Here is a 21,142-nt window from a genome sequence, read left to right as displayed (position 1 = left end):
ATATCCACATGTGAAATCATTTCTAACACCTGAACTAAATCAATTAGCAATAGAGAAGAGAGGTTAGATAAAAGTTTGGCATAAGTCGATAGCTCAAAAGCATTTAAAGAAGACTATGATGCAACATTGTTGGTGGATATTTGTATTTGTTGCCTCTATTGTGACATGTTCACATGCTTTAATGTTCAAAAAGGTCTTTATTTTTCTCAGACTGCCTGTGCTGCCTCTTTCACCCTCTGTCTGAAACCAGAGCCCAGTCTGCTCTGATTGGTTAGCTGGCTGGCTCTGTTGTGATTGGTCAACCGCTTAGAGATGTATCACATACAATGTATTGACCAGTAGCCAATAGAAGCGCGAGTGTTACACGGTGATGTCATTAAGTTACTGAAGTAAACAGCTAGGCAGAAGTTGGCCTAATGGATACATGATTAAAAGCACTCTGGTAGCCGATTATAGCCATATAACTTCCTGCCCTGCAAACTTTTGTTTTGTGTCATGCCTCTGTCAAATACATTTTACTTTACTGCAAATGATGCATTCAGATAAACGTTTTTTCTCCTATTGACCCGGATAATGTCTGAAGAATGAGGTTCAGAGAGTGTTTCCCCAGCACACAACAGGATGTCACACAACATGACACAAGCTTTACCACTTAGTGGAAATACTCCATTTGCCTGATGTATATTAAACTGTAATGATGTACAGGCTTCCTAATTTCACACCCATGCTCAATCGGACATTACACGGACATTGAGTCCGTCCAGTCCGTATGATATTTAAATTTGCTTTCTCACATACAGCACTTCCGGGCTATATTTAGAAAATTTTGCAGTCTATGTGTGAAAGAGACTCATGCCAGTTCTGTCTCTCTCCTCCCAGCGAGCTGGCTTCTGTTGAGTGGTGTTTTGGAATGTATTACATTTTCCACTTGTTTTTTTTGCCAACATTACATTTGCCTAAACCCATGCACTCCTTACACTATAACGATCAGGATTTACTTGTTTTGAAAATATTTGTGTGTAATATTGTTTGACTACATTTGTTGTAATTTAATCCAGTATTATCTGTGTGGTCTCCCTTGCTTGTCTGACCTCTGATGAAAATAATCCTTGGTTCATCTGTCAGGACTATGTGTTGGGAACCAATGTTCTATTATTGAACCCTAACATTAAAGTCCTTCCAACAAAGCATTCGGAGACAAAAGGCGAGCAATCACAGACAGGGGCCCTTAAAGTGCTGGATATAGAAAGTCATCTAATATTCACTCTTTCCCTCACAGCCACTGATGAAGTCTAGCCGCTTGCTATGACTGCAATAAGGTTTTGCAGGATATGGAGGGGGGCCACGGTTCAGCTTGAATTCCCTTGCCCTTGGCTAGACAGAAATGACACTTTTTCCACTCACTCCATCCCCTCGCTTCTCCACACGTCTGTCTGCCATTGCCACTGCAGGAAGTATAACTCATCACTCTGTCAGTGGCAGAGCGAGGGGGATCACATTTTACGACCGTAACCTTTCACAATAAAATACAAGGCCACTGTCCATGGTGCTGAAATCACTCTCTGCAAACGTGGTGTTACACATTTAAGTGTTGCTGGAGATAAGTCTTAAGGTTAAATGCAACAACCCATACGACACCAAATGTTTGATTTGAAAGTGAACGAGGATACAAAATACGATTATGGCTTGCAACGATTGCGAAAACAACGTAATCGATAGTTTTTTATTATTATTATTACTTTTTTTTGTTTTTCAGTTGAATTATACTTAAAGTTCAATCAACTGTTAAAAACATACTGTTTACATTTCTCTCTCTCTCTCTCTCTCTCTCTCTCTCTCTCCCCCTCTCTCACTCTAAAAGGGGGAGGGAGTAAAGTCAAGCAGGGATAATCAGAGGAGTGGGTCACTATTGGAGGATATAATTGTCGGGAAAACAAGGGAAGAAAGGGGGAAATTAATCAAGACAAATAACACTACCAAAGGAGGAGGATAAAAGTATATATCGACCACCATCAGCGCTGTCGTCCACATTGGCAGTCAGATTGGTGAGCAGCTTCCTCGGGATCCCAGCGTCCAATTAGAATGGACGAGCTCAGCCAGTGTGGATACTAAACCTCTGCCCAGTCAGAAACGAGTGGAAAGAAACGCGAGCGATAGGAGGCAAACAATGCTCCTGCTCATCTATCTGCACTGATTTGAACTGGGATTTATCCTTTTCCTTTTTTCCTTTAAAAATCGGTATTCCAAGTGAGAAGACCACTGCCGGGATCAAGTCCACGCAAGCAGGGAAACGGTAGGACGCAGTTTTGTGTTTTTGTGGGGACAGTGCGCGCTTGGGATAGAGGTTTTCAATGTTGTTTGTTAGAGAATCACATTTCATACGGTTTAATCCACATGAAGGAAAATTGTTTTTGTTGCTGTGTATTGAAGTATGGAACTGTCTGCGGTGTACTTTGGGAGATTAGCGCGTGAGAGTGGAACAAAAGGTCTGGTGTGTTTTGTGCGTAGGATTGTATCAAGAAGTAAAAGTTAAATTAAACATAATTTTGTTTACACTAAGGTTCCCTTTTAGGCATCCAAACCCCAAATTGAGTCATCGTTGCTCCTGAGAACATCCCAATTTATTTATTTGGGTGAATATGTTTTTATAGTTTCAAATAAAATGTAGACTGCAGTCATATCTGGAATTCGGGCTGTAAATAAAGATTGCTATCATTATTAATACATCTAGCCATTCATGTTCTGGATCAATCGATTTGTCCATACAATTCTCAAAGTCCAATGTGACGTCTTTAAATGTCTGGTTCTGTTAGTCCAAAACACAAAGATTTCACTTTAGTATGATATGAAAACAGAAAAAAGCTGAAAATCTCGATATTTGAGAAGCTGCAAAACTGCTATGTCTGCTATTTCTGAATGAAAAAATGCCCATTAATCAATTGTCATATTAAGTTCGTGATTTTGTGAGAGTTGATCGACTAATCGATTAGTCCAGGTGTTGTTGAAGCAAATAGGCCAATATTATTATTTTGTAAATGAGGCTACCTTTGTTGTCATTGATGGGGTGGACACAATAATAGAAACACATCTCAATGCATAACAAAAGCAACAACAGCAACAGCTGAAAACCCAAATTAAGACTTAATGTTACAGTTCTGCTAATGGTAGAATATCATGCTGTCCAATATATGACTCAATATGAAAATTAGCATATTGTATTTAAATCATATTGTGATGAGGTCATATCAAAACATCTTGATAAACTCAAAAACATAGAATGCAGTCCAGCACAACCCATAATGACACCAACCTCAATGCTCAAACATATGACTATAATAACATCTTTATTGGCAGTGTCAAGAAAAACTGAGCATAATATAAATTGGCCTACCGCCGTACGTTGTAGGGCAGAATAGTTGTGTTGGATTTCATTAGACTGCACAGGTGTACCTAATACAATGGATTGTGTTTGTGTAGATGTGCAATAGTACACAATTCAACAACTATAGCATCAAGTTGAATCGAAATCTCTTTAAAATACCACAAGCTAAATATTGACCCATTTGTAATGTTGGTCTCATAGCAGTGCTGTTGTTTGGGACTGCTTTTGTTTTGGCAGGATGTATCAAATATAGCGCTGCAAAGATTCATTGATTAGATACATCTGCAGTATATATGATAATCGATTAAACGGTTTAAGTCATTTTTTACAAAAAAGAGGCGAGATTCTCTGATTTCATCTACTAAAATGTGAATATCTTGTGTTTTTTGTACTACTTTTAAACAGTAAACTAAATATCTTTCAGAAAACAAAAAAACACAATTGAGGCTTTTGGAAACACTGATCCACATTTTATCATCTTCTTAAAGTTTACAGACCAAAATACAGTTCAAGTATTCATATTTCAAATTAAACTAATCAGTTAAATACAAGATGAATTGATAAAGAAAATAACTGTTATTTGCATTCCCAATCAAACTGGCTACTGAGCCACTATCCCATAATATACACTCACTAACTAATTGGTCTTGCTGCTCCTCTGATAAACGTAGATGAAGAAAAAGAGATTTGAAATGAAGGCAGCAGTGAGCCGTTACTTAAGATTGTCTATAGATTTTCCCATCATGCCGCAGTACTAAAACACTTAAACAGCTGTCTTAATCTTAGAATACAATTTGAAGATAAACTACAAGTAATTTCACTGCAGAGCCATTGTGTATTCAAATCACACAGGAATATTAAAGTGATACTGTTGTGATGGAGGGAAAGAATGAAGCATTATAAGATCAATGCTGAGCACAGCACACACCCGCTAAGAATCTGGCAGAAGCATCACTGTGACACTATGGGAGATGCCAGGAAAAAAACAGTCTGATTAGGACACTAGTGGCTCACTGTTGCATGCTACACAGGAAGACCGTCATGTTCCCTAATTCTGACTTCTGAGTGATCCAGATCTTCCTTAAAGTCAACTTTTAAAATCACATCTCTGGTTAATTGCTATTCTCTACATGAAGCTGTGTGGAGCCAAACAGCGCGCCCCGACATAAAACCTCGTTTGTTTAACTCCGGGGGTGTGGGGGACCTTTCTTGTGTGGACAGATCCGTACGGACAAGTTGACTACTTATGCCTGCAGAGATCTTTAATTTTTCCTTGGTTACTGTCTGCCAGACAATGAAGACTGAAATCTCTTTAAGCTGTAATTGTACCGCACAAGCAATTCTGCACTTGGTTTAGAACGGTATGGGCAGGTGGGGAAGATCAGCTGAAATATAGGGAGAAAAACAGATTACTTTTACAATTTCATTATTTTCCTGTCTATATGCCAACCACAGTACAAGCGAGTGTTATTTGACATCCGTGGGACATGCATCACTTGCAGATGCGGTCACTTCCATGGCAACAAAGGAACACCATTTGCGAGGATTCAATGCACACCCAATATTCCTGAAAAGCAATATGGCGTGGTGATAAGCGATCTTTATCGTAACATTGCATAATTCAATTTTTGGACAAACACAGTGCGCAACACAATTTCATTGCTGCTTGAGTAATACCTGCACTTTCAACAGAGCTGCCATAAAAGAAGTTTTATGTATAATTCAGATGCACCCATCTGGAACATCGGGGAAACACAATACTGCAACAGCGTTAAAGTAAACTAAATCAAATCAAGCGCATTCATGTGGACACTCTTATTAGAATTGGGGATAGTATTAAAATGGAAGTCATTGTTTTTCTTTTCAATAGAAAGAGGGTGTGATTCCCCTCCATCCATTACAATGTGAAACATAACAACTCAGCAACAATCGTGTGTGTGTGTGTGTGTGTGTGTGTGTCTTTGGCTTCCCTCACACACTCCCCCAGTCAGAGACATAGGTGAACAGAATTGGGGTTCAATCATCCATCCATCCATCCATCTTCTCTCGCTTATCCGTGGTCGGGTCGCGGGGGTAGCAGTTCCAGCAAAGAGCCCCAAACTTTCCTTTCCCTGGCCACATCAACCAGCTCTGACTGGGGGATCCCAAGGCGCTCCCAGGCCAGCGAAGAGATATAATCCCTCCACCTGGTCCTAGGTCTACCCCTTGGTCTCTTCCCAGCTGGACGTGCCTGGAACACCTCCCTAGGGAGGCACCCAGGTGGCATCCTAACTAGGTGCCCAAACCACCTCAACTGGCTCCATTCGACGCGAAGGAGGAGCGGCTCAACTCCGAGTCCCTCCCTGATGACTGAACTTCTCACCTTATCCTTAAGGGAGACGCCAGCCACCCTGCGGAGAAAACCCATCTCGGCCGCTTGTATCCGCGATCTCGTTCTTTCGGTCACGGTTCAATCAGATTGATGAAAATGGAGCATATGAAATAAATATAAAAAAATCAAACCATTTATTCTGCTCTGGTATAATCCACTGACTCATAAATCGTGCAGCCTGTCAGATGAGGCTACTGTGAGTGAAATTGCTCTGATCGATTGCATCAACCAACCTTGACAATTAGAACGGACGGTGAGCCAGAGAAACAAAGAGAGACTACAGAAAAACACAGGAGTTAGTGTCAGAGAGGTGATGTTGACTCAGGGAATCTTTAGAAATGTGAAGAACAGGAAACAGACAGGGCAAGACTTCTTTATGAAACATTCAATTGCAAAATGCCTGCATTCAATGACTGACAGAAAAAACACACACACAGTCAGACCATGTTTCCTTTATTTGGTTTTCTAAAAAGAGTCACAATCATCACTTCGGGGAATACACTCTTTGTGCTTTCCTGCTAGCAATATAGCTTTCGTAACTGTACAGGAGTAGCTTAGTTTAGGTTATTTGAGTTTAGCATAAAGACCGGAAACAATAAAAAAAACAGTTAGTTAAGTAAAGGTAACTTACTAAGATATTTGAAATATTACACTTTTTTTATCCTCGTACTAACGTTGGATCAATACTTTTCTAAATTCTTCCCATTTACTTCTAGTATTCTGAGCTTTCCCTGCTTTTGGGTAATTTTTTAACAAATATGTCCATTAAACAATATTAAATATCTCGGGTCGGTGTCCCTGCTGGAATATAAAATGTATTTATGCAGAACTGCTTTTTTTAATACCTAATGCATCCGTTTGAGATGTTTTTAACACACAAGTTACTTCTAGGTGAATTCCTGTTACGGTGCGTGTAAAAGGTAGGACCCAAATGCAGTATTAAAGGATAAGCGGGTTTTAAGGGATAACAAAAAGCGAGCTTTATTTAACAAAAGCCGATGACAAAAGAAAACAAGAAACAAACTTAACATTACCAACTCAGGGGAGCACGAGTAAAGATTCCAGGATCAAAACTTCAGGGACAAACATGGAACGTGACGTGACGTGAAGGGAAAGACTAACAATGAACCGACAGGGGAACACAGGGAAAGACAAGACTAAATACAGAGAGGGGTAATCACGGGACAAGAAACAGCTGGGCAGGGGAGGTAGAAACACAAGGGCAACAGGTGAACACAATTAGACAATCAGACACAGGAGGAAAAACACAGGAAGGATGACAAGACACAGGGAGAACAGAATTACAAAATAACACCCAAAACAAGACAGACAAAACTAAAAACGTGACAAAACATTAGGATCGTGACTATTCCGAGAAAGAAAATGCAGGATGCTTTGTTCAACCGTCCACCTCACGACACAACAAGACTCCAGGAAGTCACCGTCGGATAATAGCCCTCTGACTTTTTCACATGTTTTTTTATTGTTCACTGATTATACAAACAATATATGATGAGTAATGCTAAGCTAACTCAACCTGCTTCGGTTTGTATCTGCATTAAAGTGACAGACATGACAGTGGTTTTACCTTCTTATCCAACTCTTGACAAAATACCATCAAAATAATGCTTTGTTATTAAAGATTGTGAACAGTGCACTCAAGATGATTCAATCTGTCCATTTTGGATAACAATTTTTCATGAAGAGCCCTTTTATTAGGGTTTTTAAGGTGCAACTAATGGTTTTATCAATCAATAATGTGTGCTGCCTTGCAGATAAGTTACTGGATTTTAGAGGAGAGAAAGCATGAAATAACAAAAAGGAAATTGTCAAAAGATAAGAGAGGTTTACAATCTCTCTTTAAGCTTTGAGCGAGGATGATGGGAAGTTACAATCCCCCCTTCCTGGACAGTGAGTGCATAAAAGTAAATCTTGGAAAACGGATATCGATTGTGGAGTCATAAAGTCACCATTGCGCTTTTACTTCTCAATTATCAGTCACAAATCAAATTGGACTGCAGGAATTCCAACACAAACCTGTTGAACCACAGCAGACACTTGTTATTCAACATATATATCAGGTTGGAGTCTCAGTAGCATGGAGTAATAAGATTGCCACAGACAAAGAAATCAGTTTCTCGGTTGCTTTACCGTCTATTTCAATAACCTTTGAGCTTTTATGCCGGCCAGCTTACATTAGCAACACCAGTCTCTACATCCTAAACAGCCCTGTCACAGCAGTTTATAATGTGAACTTTTAAAAAGCAAAGATTTATGGAGTTTGAATAAGTACGTTTCAGACCAAATGCTCCACAGGGAGATGTGTCGGGAGTGTTGCTGTTGCTTAGAGAGGGATTCTGCCTGACAGTGAGCCACACACACACACAGCTATTCAAGCGAAACCTGCATCCGTTACTTTTCTTTCCATTTAAGACATCAACAAATGCAATCCCAAATCCAACACCCACATATCTGCTTTCATGGTGAAAATCAATGGCCAAGCTGGACAAAGTTGTAGTGGCCATATAAAGAAATCAATGCAGGCTTATTAACCGAGCTTTCCTTACTGCTGACACTAAGTGTGTGTGTGTGTGTGTGTGTGTGTGTGTGTGTGTGTGTGTGTGTGGGTGTGTGTGTGTGGTGTGTGTGTGTGTGTGTGTGGTGTGTGTGTGTGTGTGTGTGTGTGTGTGGGTGTGTGTGTGTGTGTGTGTGTGTGTGTGTGTGTGTGCGAGCGAGCGAGCGCTTACATGGCTGCCAGTTTGTATCCGACTTGGCCCGACTCTTTGAATGATGGCTGGTTGTGTGCGGGATGTGCGAGTGTTAAGCATGTGTGTGTCCGCCAGTCAGAGTGTGTGTCCCTGACTGTCGGTGGCTAGTGTACAAGTGCTACTTTGCGTTCGTGTTCCGCATGTTTATGAGTGTGTGTGTGTGTGTGTGTGTGTGCGTGTGTGTGTGTGTGTGTGGTGTGTGTTGTGTGTGTGTGTGTGTGTGGTGTGTGTGTGTGTGTGTGTGTGTGTGTGTGTGTGTGTGTGTGTGTGTGTGGTGTGTGTGTGTGTGTGTGTGTGTGTGTGTGTGTGTGTGTGTGTGTGTGTGTGTGTGTGTGTGTGTGTGTGTGTGTGGTCGGGACTATCGCTCAAAGTCAGTATGCTACTCTTGGTTTAGTGCCACAGTGTTCTCAAAGCGCCCCGGCCTCGGTCTATTTGTGGACAAAAGGATGCTCTGAGACAAATGATTTAGCACCTGTCAGTCACCGCAGAAGGACGAGGGATGAGAAAAAGGAAGAGGTCAGAGAAGGGGGGGGAAGGAAATATGATGGAGGCTTTGGGAAAAAAAACATGAAGGGAGGAGAGATTACAAAAGAAAGGGGGGAAAGTTTAGGCAGGAGAAAAAGACTTGTCTAAAAGAGAATGTAAGGTTTTGCTCAGGGTCATCACATAGCTCGATTTCCTGTGAGCAATTTTCCCCTGGAAATTACAGCTTCTATTTCTGTTGAGCTGTTTGCCTAACACAAGCTCAAAGGAATGGTGCCTGGCCTTCGGGCCCAGAGAGCAAACCTTTTCCTCATCACAAGAGTTACCATAACAACAGATGAGGCCAACCTGCACCGGTGACAGCGCGGGGATGTGAACTTTGCTTCTGCCTCCAGCGCTCCGACTGTCTGCTGCACCTCCGACACATCAACACCCACCCTCCTTTGAAGAAAAAGAGCAAATGAAAACACAAGTGAATTTTCTTTGCTGTTAATGTTTGGCCACCAAAGCTGCGATTGTTCAGCAGAGGATGATCTGTTTGTAGCTTGAGAAAAAACAAAGGGCTTTGTCACGAAGAAAGAGACAATTGTAATTTCAGAAAAGGCCCAAACTTGAAGCCAGTATGAAATAATGTTTGCGGAGCCGCATACTGATACTGAATGCACAACAGGCTTTGTGTGATGTCTTACAGAATTAGTTACAGTCATAGTGGGAGGGTTGCTTTAAAGAAGACGTATTCTGCTCATTTACAGGTCCATATTTGTATTTAGAGCCTCTACTGTGACAAAAAGGTTTGTATTGTTCTCATACTGCCTGTGCTGCAGCACCTCTTTTCACCCTCTGTCTGAAACCAGAGCCTAGTCTGCTCTGATTGGTTAACTGGCTGGCTCTGTTGTGATTGGTCAACCGCTTAGATGTTTCTCGCTCCTTAGCCTATCATGTACAATGTGGAGCGCTAGCCAATAGAAACCTGAGTGTTACAGTCCAATAGAGGCGTTTCAATCTGGGGGGGGAGTTCGTGGGAGAGAAACTCCCTCTGGAGGGAACCTTTTAGCCTTTGCAGACCATTTACATGCACACAAACCTAGAAAACACAGGAAAGGGAAACCCCCCAAAACAATAATAGAGCCTCTTAAAAAATGTAATTCGTTAGTTACCTGAACAATGTTTTACTTGATTACCCTAATCTAAGTATCCCAATATTAAAGTGATGTAACTTGATTACATTCTGTTATTTTCTGATCGCCTCAACATCAAATGCAGTGCAAAATAATTGAAAGAGAAAAAGATGGATATTATTATGTGTATTATGCACCAACAACACAATGTAGGCTAGGGTAAGGGGAATCAGACAGTAATCTGATTAGTTTTTTTTTTTTAATTGTAACTGTAAGGAAATGCTGTTAACTTTTTTTTATCGTGGTTATCCCATTACATTTAAGCCTGGAAGCCCTGGTAGGTCTTCCCTGTTTTTGTACACAAACATCATCATCCTATTTACACATATTTATTGCTGACCTGGATATTTCCCGCCAAACAAAGTCTCCCCCCCCCCATCCATGAAAACGGCGAGAGCGGTTTAGCTAATGAGCATCTGATTGTGCAGATTACGCATGTTCCGTTGAGGATTACTGCGACTGAAATGAACAAATTGTCCTCTTACCACTGAAATCCCACATCAGCATGACACAAGATGAGCAGAGTGAGTGCAAACTGAATCTGAAATGGGAGAGCAAAAGCCGTAAAACAAGTTGCAGTCAGCAGCATTATTTTTAGAAAAAACATCAGTGTTTTATTTGTGTCTTCCCTGTTTGCAGACACTGATGACTCTATAGGTGAACACTCAAGCCATGGCATGATTGCCTCTGAGGCTTTATTTAACTCAATGTAAAAGTGAAATAAGCAATAGAAATGCATAAGCTATTTTCTCTACCTGGCAGCGTGTCATTTGCATTGATGTCTGCATGGGCGTAATTTCCACTGGGGACAGGGGGGACATTTCCCCCCCCCACTTTTCAAAATCCCGTTTGTGTCCCCCCCACTTTTCAAATGTTTTTTTTTTTACGCAAGTCGTCATCGTCACAGAGGAGCGTCTGTGTGTGTGTGGCAGGAGCGCATTTTGTGTGAGAGTGAGAGAGAGAGAGAGAGAGAGAGAGAGAGAGAGACCGAGAGAGACAGGGAGAGACAGAGAGAGAGACAGAGAGAGTTATGGGGGTGGTTGTTAGCATCTGGTGCTAGCTCGGAGCTAACGGAGATTAGAAGCTGCTTCAACAATAAGGAGAGGGTGAGTCCTCTCCTGTCGGACTGAGAGGCTGAGATAACATCAGCTCAGGGAGGTAAAGGACTCGCTAAGTGAGTATATTGTAAACTTTAGTCCAAGTTATCTCAGTGGGTCTCAAACGGTTTGGTCTAAACAAATATTTCCATCTATTTAATATAGTTAAGTAAAAAAATAATTCCAATGTCAGTAAAAAATAAAAAACACAGTTTGAAAGGGGAGTGATTAGTAAATTATGCATAAATAAAAAGAAAGAATGCAGACTAGGTAAGATAAAGATAGGAGAGAGGAGTATATCAATGATTTGTTATTGGTTGTGAGCATATTCTAATGTTTTTTGGAGTATTGAAATATATACAGTTCTGTTTCATATGAGTGTTGAGAGCTGTATCCATAAATCTCTTAATTTGTGCACCAGATTGATGCCTTTAACTTCAATTTAAAGAAACAAATCTTACCAGGGGTGCATGCCCCCAGACCCCCCTATAGGATGTGAGGTCATCACAAATAAAACAGGTTCATGGATAGATAAGTTTGCACACTCATTATATACACTACACATTTCTCTTGGATTAGTTAACACCATAGTCCCTAATATATATTTGTAGAAAGGCAGGAAATGGAATTAAATCGAGAGCAATGTTTCATTGCGGAGGACTGTATTACTGTATGTACTGGATTGTGTGTCCCCCACTTCTCAAACCAAAGTTACACCCTTGGATGTCTGGCTCATATTCTAACAACAAATATCAGACTGTGCACCCTGTTCTGTGAGTATTCTTAGCCGAGGGGCAGGCGTGCGTCTTCTTCTCTGGTTCCCTACTGAGACTTCTCTGGCAAGTCAAAGCTATTTAAAAGTCATCTCACAGCGAGAAGTAACAAAAGCTCAATGACAGACCAAGGCCTTATTCAAAATTCAATTTTTCCGCTTTCCCTCCCCAACAATAGAAGTACATAATTTCTCTCCTACGCTTGTTTGGGGAGCGCTCTGGAGAGGAAATAGCATGCTTTTGTTAATAAGTGTCTCTCTCTGTTTCGCTGAGAGAAGACGATTGAAAGGCTTATGTAGGTCACATTGTATTAATCTTCCCGGCTATCCTCGTAAATGCTTTCAAACATGCAATATTAAAAATCCAGTTCATTGCTCATTTCCTTAATGCAGTGCGCTGTACAGTAAATGACTTCTCAGGCGCTGAAATAGTGATCCCATTGCTTTTGCACTTAAGCAGTAAATTACTGGTCTGGATTATCGCACGACAAATGTGACATGCTTGATATCAATCTGACAGAATAGTTCAAACACCCTGCAAAGTGAATATTTAGCAGCGGCAAGACCCTCTAATCCCTCATCGGTAATGAGATCTGTGTGCATTCAAATAATTAATAAACTAGATGATATCCAAATGATTCCGCACGAGATGCAAATGCCATCAATTATCCGTCTGAGTGATTCCACAATCTTAAGCAAACTAGAGATTTCACAAGTCAGACAGGCTCAATGGGAAATGGAACCAAGGCTGTGGTGCACATGAATGTTTTATAATATTGTCAGACTTGTGATTGGATCAATGACATGGTGGCTTCTCATCTGGATGAAGATTCTCTAGGTTTAATAAATCTGATTGACAGGCTCAGTGTGACATTTCAACACATATTTGATTTCCAACGCTGCAGTATGTTCAGGTTATCTGTTGCCGATTAACTATTGTGAACACCGCCGGGCTGCATGATATTGGATGTCCAACATGAACTGCAGAGCGAGACAATAAATCCCTCCTGGGCTGTATAGGAAGAAAAAAAAAGTGCACGGATGAGTTGCTCAGTAATGGGTTTATATCAAAGGAAGATATTGCTGTAAGGTGAAGCTAGCGGCCGACACTGATGTTTTTTGATCAGATGATTAGAGCTGCTTGCCGATTGAGGTTTGCTTTGAGAAAGTAAACATGGTTTCAAAGATTACCAGGGTCAAAACGGAAGCCTCCATCTCTTTGCAGCACATTTCCACGAGTGTGTGTGTGGGACAAAGTAAGACAAAGAGAGAGACAGAAATAGAAGGAGTGTGAGTGTGTTTGCGCATGCATTAAAAAGGCGAGAGAGGTCCTGAGGCAACCTGCACATCTTTTTATCCCATCTTTAATTAATTGAAGCCCATAATAGAAGTTGCTGCAATTCCACTGACTAGACACAGTTGAATGGAAACCAGGCGGGGAAAAGGACATATGTTCCCAATGCTTTTTTAATAATAATAATAATCCATTTTATTTACAAGCGCACTTTTCATTCGAGTAAACAAGTGCTTTTTATCAAGCCTCCCTTGCCATTTCACAACAATCTGCATGTGTAACAGATCTGCAGCCACTGTCAATCTTTGCATGGTGGATGGAATGCATTACCCTGAAGGAAAAGGGTTGTAACCAGTGACGGCTGGTGGAAAATATTTTTGGTGGCGCTGTTGATATAGTGAGTAAAAAAAATGTTTTGGGAGAAATGACCCCTTAAATTAGGACTTCTGGTGATGTAATGGCGCGTTTCCACTGCAGCGCGGAGCTCGCTTTAAGCGTGCCGAGCCGTGTCGAGCCGTGTGGAGCCGTGTCGAGCCGTGCGGGGCCCGTTTTTGGTTGCGTTTCCACTTGGCCTAGTACCGGCTAGCGGGTCCTAATTCACAATTGTTCTGGCCCCATAAAATCATGGTTCTAGGGCCAGGAACAACCAGGCTGAGTCGGGCTAAGTATGCTAAACTAGAGAGAGAATCGCTGGCAAGGGGGCTACAACTACAACAAGATGAACATATTTGACCGTGATTTAATTGTAATACACGTTTCAAAATGATGCCGAAGTAACAACATACTGATACCGGATAGTAAAAACCATGAATTAATGCTTTGACAAGTCTGCAGACAGACGGCAGGCGAAAAACCTTTTAAAATGCGTGTTTTCTAAATGGAGATTGGCTAAGCTAACGTTATATATGCTCCGACCATCCACACTCACAACAACGGCCTATACAGACATAAATAAACCAGCGACTGTATTCTCCATGACACAGGCAGTCTGTGGTTTGTACTTGTTTAACTTTTGTCTAGTTTCTGAACAGATCGTATCTGTCCCCGGCTGTTTGAAGAGCAAGCATGGGAAACAAAAGACAGCATTTACCTGTTTGCATCCAGCTAGCCATGCCTTTCTGGTGTACCAGCTACATGAGAAGCCTCGTTGATACGTTTTGTCTTTTTCACGAGCTTGCTGCGATATATACAAATCGGGTTGGTCCGGTCCAAGGTCTTTAAGCAACAGTTTATCTCCCAAACTTCTCCTTTCGAAAGGATTGGAGATTAGCCCTTGAACGGAATTGGGCGGGGACCGAGGTCCGGAGACTCCACCTGCACATGAAACCATCCTCATCAACTACTGCCGTACTGCGTCACCCCACCGGATACGAGTCACTAGTGTCCAAACTACTCACAGACTGGACCGGGCGCTGACATTGGCGCCCGGTGATCATCAGATTGGACGACGCTGATTGGCTGAAATTATGTTTCGGCATCATAGTTTACAGATAGCAACAGTCAGCTGCTAGTGGCTGCTGCTGCACTGGTTGAGGGCTCCTTTATTACCGCCCAGACGAGAGAGGGTAATGACCATAGACTGTATATATAAAGGGATGACACATGGGCAAGGCCAGGCAGGAAACATGTGACTTATCAGTAACTTTAGACATCGTCGTAACACAATTTTAAACAAGATTTTATTGTAGATACCAATATATAATATTTACCTTGTTTATTAAAAAAAAAAAATTTTTTTTAAAATATATATATTTTTAAATTGTGTATGTGGGAAGAGGTGGGGCGGCACCCCTAGCGCCCCTATGGGCCGGCCGCCACTGGCTTGTAACTGAGTGATTGATGTATCTATTTTCTTCCCTCTCAAGGTTTTGTCTCTGAAGGTCTACCGTAAAAACCGCCATGGTCATCTCGTGGCTCTCCTGCCTCGCCCTCATCATCGGGACCCTCGTCCCTCGGCCGTGCGTTGGTTGCCCGTCCGGCTGTCGCTGCTACAGCCTAACAGTGGAGTGCGGATCTCTAGGGATCAAAGAAATCCCGCATGGCGTCCCCTCTGTAACCGAGGTCAGTTGGCCGATCGACCATAACTGAGGGTGCTAGCTCACATAATGTAGCATGGCAGCTGACCCCCCCCACCCTACCCCATTCACCCTTCCGCATCAGTGCTTTTGTATCTGCTAACTCCCTCTCTGATCCATTCTTATAACCCTGAAATGATTGTGGTTAATCAATTCGCCGTGACCCTCTTTGATGCGAGCCTGAGGGGGGGGGCTGCGCTGTTGCCTGTGTAATTATTCATTCTTGCTCAGAAAGTGACTCTTGCACACTCTCTGATCATCTGTTGAGAAGATGTTAAACATTACACGTCTTTTCCTCCCGGGGTTCAGGCCCCACAACATTACTGCAGCCCATGAATATTAATGAAGACCATAGCGCATAAATTGTGCCATTAACCTCAATCAGCAGGTCTATCTCGTCGATCATTCTTCAACTCAGGGGCCGTGTTTGCTTCCTTCGAAAAACATCTCCAGTGGTTGCACAAGCCATGCATTGTGGGTCAAGCACAAAGTGTGTAGTTCCAATCACTCGAACATTTATTTTTTGTTTGCTGACAAGGTCTGTGATTTCTGCAGCATTTGGCAAAAATAAGTAAGCCACAAAGGAAAGGGAACATGCTGCAGAACCCACATTCTCAGCGCCATTGCTATCTGGAACTTGCTCGTTCCACATTGTTTGTAACATTAACATATATCCAAAGCTCTGCACAGCCCAGTGAGCGCAGACAGCTCTTACAGTGGCCCCGTTGTTAATGTAATCTCTCCTCATGGTTAATACATTTTTCTACTCGGTGAGCACAGCACAGCAACAGGCCACGCTCACACTCCTGTAGAAAACAAATTCAAACATCACATCCCCTCCACTGTGTCTCTAATGTAATTCATTTGTGATCACTCCACTGATTTGATTTACCCTGTCTCCGCTGCAGACCATTTTCCTCCAGGACAACGCTATAGTGCAGATCCGTCTTCAGGACCTGACTCGCCTTGGCAGCCTTCATTACCTCTACCTTCAGAATAATAGCATCTCAGCCCTGGAGCCGGGGGCGTTCCTCAGCCAGGGGCAGCTGCTGGAGCTGGCCCTCAACGGCAACCTCATCCACCTGGTCACTCCGGACATGTTTCGGGGTCTGGAGCACCTCCGGATCCTGTACCTCGCCGGGAATCAGATCAGTAAAGTGCAGGACTACACCTTCAGGGGACTGCAGGTTAATGAGATGAGATAATGGAATGGATTAATGGATGGATGGATACAAATGTTTAAAGTAAGGCTGTCATTAATGGTGTGGACTAATCTGGAAACATGACGTGTTAATCACATTACTAATTTTTACACCAACTTCCTTCCTTAATTCCAGTCCAGGTGTTTACTATGAATATTGTATTGCAATGAACATACAAAGAAAGCTGTGAAATTGGCACAAGCTACAAGTATTATACTGACTGAAGACCACTGTAAGAACGATCACTACCTCAGTGTAACGGCAAACCCATGAAAATGTTCTGAACTCGTTTTCTTTGGGTGCTGGTGTCGGGAAAGGAAAATCTGGACCCAATTGCAAAATGACAGAGGGGAGGCAGGTAAAAAAGTATAAGCATAAATAAAGTGAGCTTTATTAAATTAAAGCTGGTACAAATAAACACTAACTAAAACTGAAGGAACATGCAAGGTAAAAACAAAAGGAAAAGTTGCAAAGCAAAACAAGTAACAAAAACAAGATGATAGACGAGGAAAATCCAGAATGATACAGACAGGTAACCAGGAACTCTGACAGACTGAACCAAACTAGGGAAACAATGACAACGAACTGACAGGGAACACTATAGAAGACAGGGATGTATACATACAAAACTAATCATAAAGAAAAGACACAGCTGGAGAAGGCAGAGAAAAAACACAAGGGCAGAAGGTCAACAAAATCAGACAATCACACAGGCGGGAAAATACAAAGACATGAAGTAAAACAAGACAAGACACAAGGAGAAAAGGCATTTAAACATAAAAAACTAAGATGACAGGTGTGGGGAAAATGGTGGAAATGCACTTTGCTGAAGCATGCGTCAGTTGTTTGAAGTTGCACAGGAGTGAGACATTGCAGACAAAATTACCCCTGTAGGGGTGGTCGCAATGTGATGGCGGCACTAAGAATACCATCATACTTTCACATTATACAGAGGGTAATCACAGCAGCTCTAGTGACAGTAGGTTTTTGGATGCTATATAATGTCAGAAATGTGTCTGACTTCTTGCCAATAATTCAAAAATGATCAAAACGTAGTTAATATATAGTAATACAGCAACCAAGCTTTTGATTTCTTAGCAGTCTTCAATTGTTTTTGGTAAAGGGAAAAAGCTTTACTTTTGCTAGCAAAGCTCAAGCTATTCCAATACAGGATACCTTTTAAAGGCTTAAATAGGATGACGTCTGCAACTGTAAATCCATGACATGACAACATGTCGGATTAATCCCTAGCATACAGTGCAGACTGAGTCAGGTGGAATTGAGTCATCCTGTCTTTATACTTTTCCTCCTCCTTTAACATTTGCCTTTCTCTGCTTTATGTCTTTGTGCCATCTGCAGCGTCTGCAGGAGCTTCACCTGCAGGAGAACAGCATAGAGCTGCTGGCTGAGCAGGCTCTGTCTGGCTTGTCATCTCTGGCTCTGTTGGACCTCAGCAGAAATCACCTCCGCACCCTGGGGGCTTCGTCACTCAAACCGCTTGTTAGCCTGCAGGTGCTCCGTGTCACAGGTAGGCAGAGCGTGAACAGAATACCTAAACACATAATGTCTGACTGTAATATGCCATAACCCTCCAAGATGTATTGGAATTCAAAGTGCCTTGAAAAATGCTTCCAAACCACAACTTTGAAGAACTGGCTGCTTGCTCATGTCAATGAAAATGAAGTGCCTTTAAAAATGTTTTATCTATCAAAGGGTTTCATCAAGCCATAATCCTTTAATGAAAGAGTAATCCCTCAAAGACATCATTTTAAAGAAAAAATTAAAGGCACACTGTCTACAAAAGAGACCTCCTGTTGAGGGCAATTAGTCCTGCAATGGACGCCAAAAGAGCTCAAAATAATTTTAAATAATAATGAGAAAAATACATATGTGTACCTATGCCTTAGGGTAAATTTAGCAGCTGTTCTGGGACTTTCAGCCTTATCACATGAGTTTGCTCAGTTGTTTAAGACCTTCAAAATGTTATATCTTGTGCACTACAGGAACGTTAACCCAAGTAAGGGCACTGTCACACATGCACACAAGCAAGGCAATGTTTTTGTTAACCCTTAACTAGCACAGAATGGAAGTGAACATGAGGCGAATGTTAATTGAGCCAATTTGTGACCTTGCTTGAAAAGTTGAAATTGGAAGAAAAATGAACACCAACATCTAGGTCCATTTAACATATTTTTCGGAGCTTTGTACCGAATGATATTCATCAGCTGTTTTCATGGAGTTTGTTCTATAACCAAGGGATTCTCTGCCATACAAGTTCAAACTAGGGATCCAAAGTTGATTAATGTCACTGGAAACAGCAGTTGACAAAACCATTCACTTGGTTAACTTTGTCTTTTCCATTCCTCATCTCCAGAAAACCCATGGCGCTGTGATTGCGCTCTCGGCTGGCTGAGAACCTGGATCAGCGAAGACGGACAGCGTCTTCTGAGCTCTGCCGAACAGCGGCGGCTGATGTGCTCTGAACCTCCTCGCCTCTCCCACCTCAGCCTGGTGGAGGTGGCTCCCAACAGTCTGGTCTGCATCCCACCTGTAGTGCAGCTGGAGCCAAGCCACCTGACTGTGCGATTAGGGGAGAGCCTCCGAGTCTCCTGCCAGGCCTCAGGATACCCTCAGCCCCAAGTGACCTGGAAGAAAGCCTCCCATGGCAAGGCCCAGTTATCACCTCGAGGCCTGGTTCAGGAGCTGGGACCCAATGGGGAACTCTTCAGGCCTGGAGCTGGAGGAGTGGTTACAGCCTTGCCCAGCAGTGGAGGGATCAAGATTGGAGGTGTTGGAGGAATCCAGGGGCTTGTGCGTGGGACCGAGGAGGGCGGCGAGAGGGACAGCTTTGATCCGGACATGGGCAGCGGCATGCTGTTCCTCAGCAACGTGACTGTTGCACATGCTGGGCGTTACGAGTGTGAAGCCTGGAACCCCGGTGGTGTAGCCAAAGTCACCTTTCATCTGGCTGTCAACATGTCTTCTTCTTCATATTCATCCCAGTTCTGGCCACGTTTGAACATGCAATCCGTTGTTTCCTCTTCATCTAGCTCCTTCTTTCAGCCAGAGGTTCTGGACGTTAGCCAGGAGCTGCTCTATGAACAGGACAGCATGGACTTCTATGCTCTTGGCCCTGCTACGCAGACCGCCATTGCTGTTGGTATCTCCTTGCTGGCACTAACTGCCGTTCTCCTGTTGATAATGATCTACACTCGTCACCAGCAGTTCCGCAAAGAAGAAGGAGGGTCCTACTGTACCAGCAAGGAAGAGAGCATCCTCTATGTGAACGACTATTCTGACGGACCCACCACGTTTGCGCAGCTCGAAGAGTACCGCGACGACCACGGCCACGAGATGTATGTTCTCAACAGAACCAAGCCTGTCATTGGCTCCACTTCATCCAGGTGTCCCATGATGAGCGGGTTTGTCCAGCAGAAGGGTATGAAAGAGGCTCTCCTGGACCACGAAATGGTGCAGACACTGACCAGATCAGGGGGGATGGGGCTTCGCAAAAACCCCGCGGACGGAAATGAGGGACCCCTTACAGCAGACCCTGAGGAGCTCTTCCTCAGTCAAAGTCTACTCTTCGGATCACAGGTTGCTTATGAAATCCATTGCTAAAGGGTTTAATAATGTTCAAATATGAACCAATATGTTGATGGACTTGAATAAAGACATAAAGGACCTTGGTGCAATGATTTGAAGCATTGGATTATTATGTGGTATCAGTTAGTGGTTGTTGAGGGGAACCTGGATCACAATCAGCATCTCAGAGAATCTCATCTGATTGATTGTATTACACTAATGGCGAATTTCCACTACAGCGCGGAGCTCGCTTTAAGCGTGCCGTGCCCGGCCCGTTTTTGGTTGAGTTTACACTTAGCGTAGTACCGGCTAGCGGGTAATATTTCATCGTTTTTCTGGCCCCATAAAATCGAGGTTCTTTCCGGGCCAACAACCAGGATGAGTCGGGCTGAGTATGCTAAACTAGAGAGAGAATCGCTGGCAAGGGGGCTACAACTACAACAAGATGAACATATTTGACCCTGATTTAATTGTAATACACATTTCAAAATGATGCCGAAGTAAAAAAAAGAGGCGAAAAACCTTTTAAAATGCGTGTTTTCTGAATGGAGATCGGCTAAGGTAACGCCGTGTATGCTCCGACCGTCCACACTCACAACAACGGCCTACAGACATAAATAAAGCAGCGACTGTATTCACCATGACACAGACAATCTGTGGTTTGTACTTGTTTAACTTCTAGTTTCTGAACAGATATGAGGAGCTGTGAGCTTGAGTGCTAACAGCTAACGGCTGATGTTGGTTTTCTGTGGTTCGCATTGAAGATGACGTCACGGCTCCGCCTACACTGCGTTACTATAGTTACTGCCCCAGCAGTGAGCCTGGCCTACCAAGGCCTAACGAGGGCTAGCCATACCAAGCGAGGCCGAGCGAGGCCCTGTAGTGGAAATGCGCCATAAGATGGGTCGGAGGGATGAACAGTGATAATTAGGGAA

General features: G+C 42.7%; 1 protein-coding gene across 1 annotated transcript; it reads left to right on the top strand.

Annotated features, from left to right (window-relative positions):
- The first annotated feature begins 2,032 nt into the window (after positions 1-2,032).
- On the top strand, positions 2,033-20,640 carry lrrc24 (leucine rich repeat containing 24). Its single transcript, XM_034231994.1, has 5 exons — positions 2,033-2,293; positions 15,211-15,406; positions 16,329-16,607; positions 17,982-18,150; positions 18,997-20,640. Exons 2-5 carry the CDS (start codon positions 15,245-15,247, stop codon positions 20,241-20,243), a joined length of 1,857 nt encoding a protein of 618 aa, XP_034087885.1. The 5' UTR covers positions 2,033-2,293; positions 15,211-15,244; the 3' UTR covers positions 20,244-20,640.
- The last annotated feature ends 502 nt before the right edge of the window (positions 20,641-21,142 follow it).

Source organism: Gymnodraco acuticeps, unplaced genomic scaffold, assembly GCF_902827175.1.
Source record: "Gymnodraco acuticeps unplaced genomic scaffold, fGymAcu1.1, whole genome shotgun sequence".
NCBI classification, from domain to species: domain Eukaryota; kingdom Metazoa; phylum Chordata; class Actinopteri; order Perciformes; family Bathydraconidae; genus Gymnodraco; species Gymnodraco acuticeps.
This window is presented reverse-complemented; position numbering and strand designations above follow the sequence as displayed.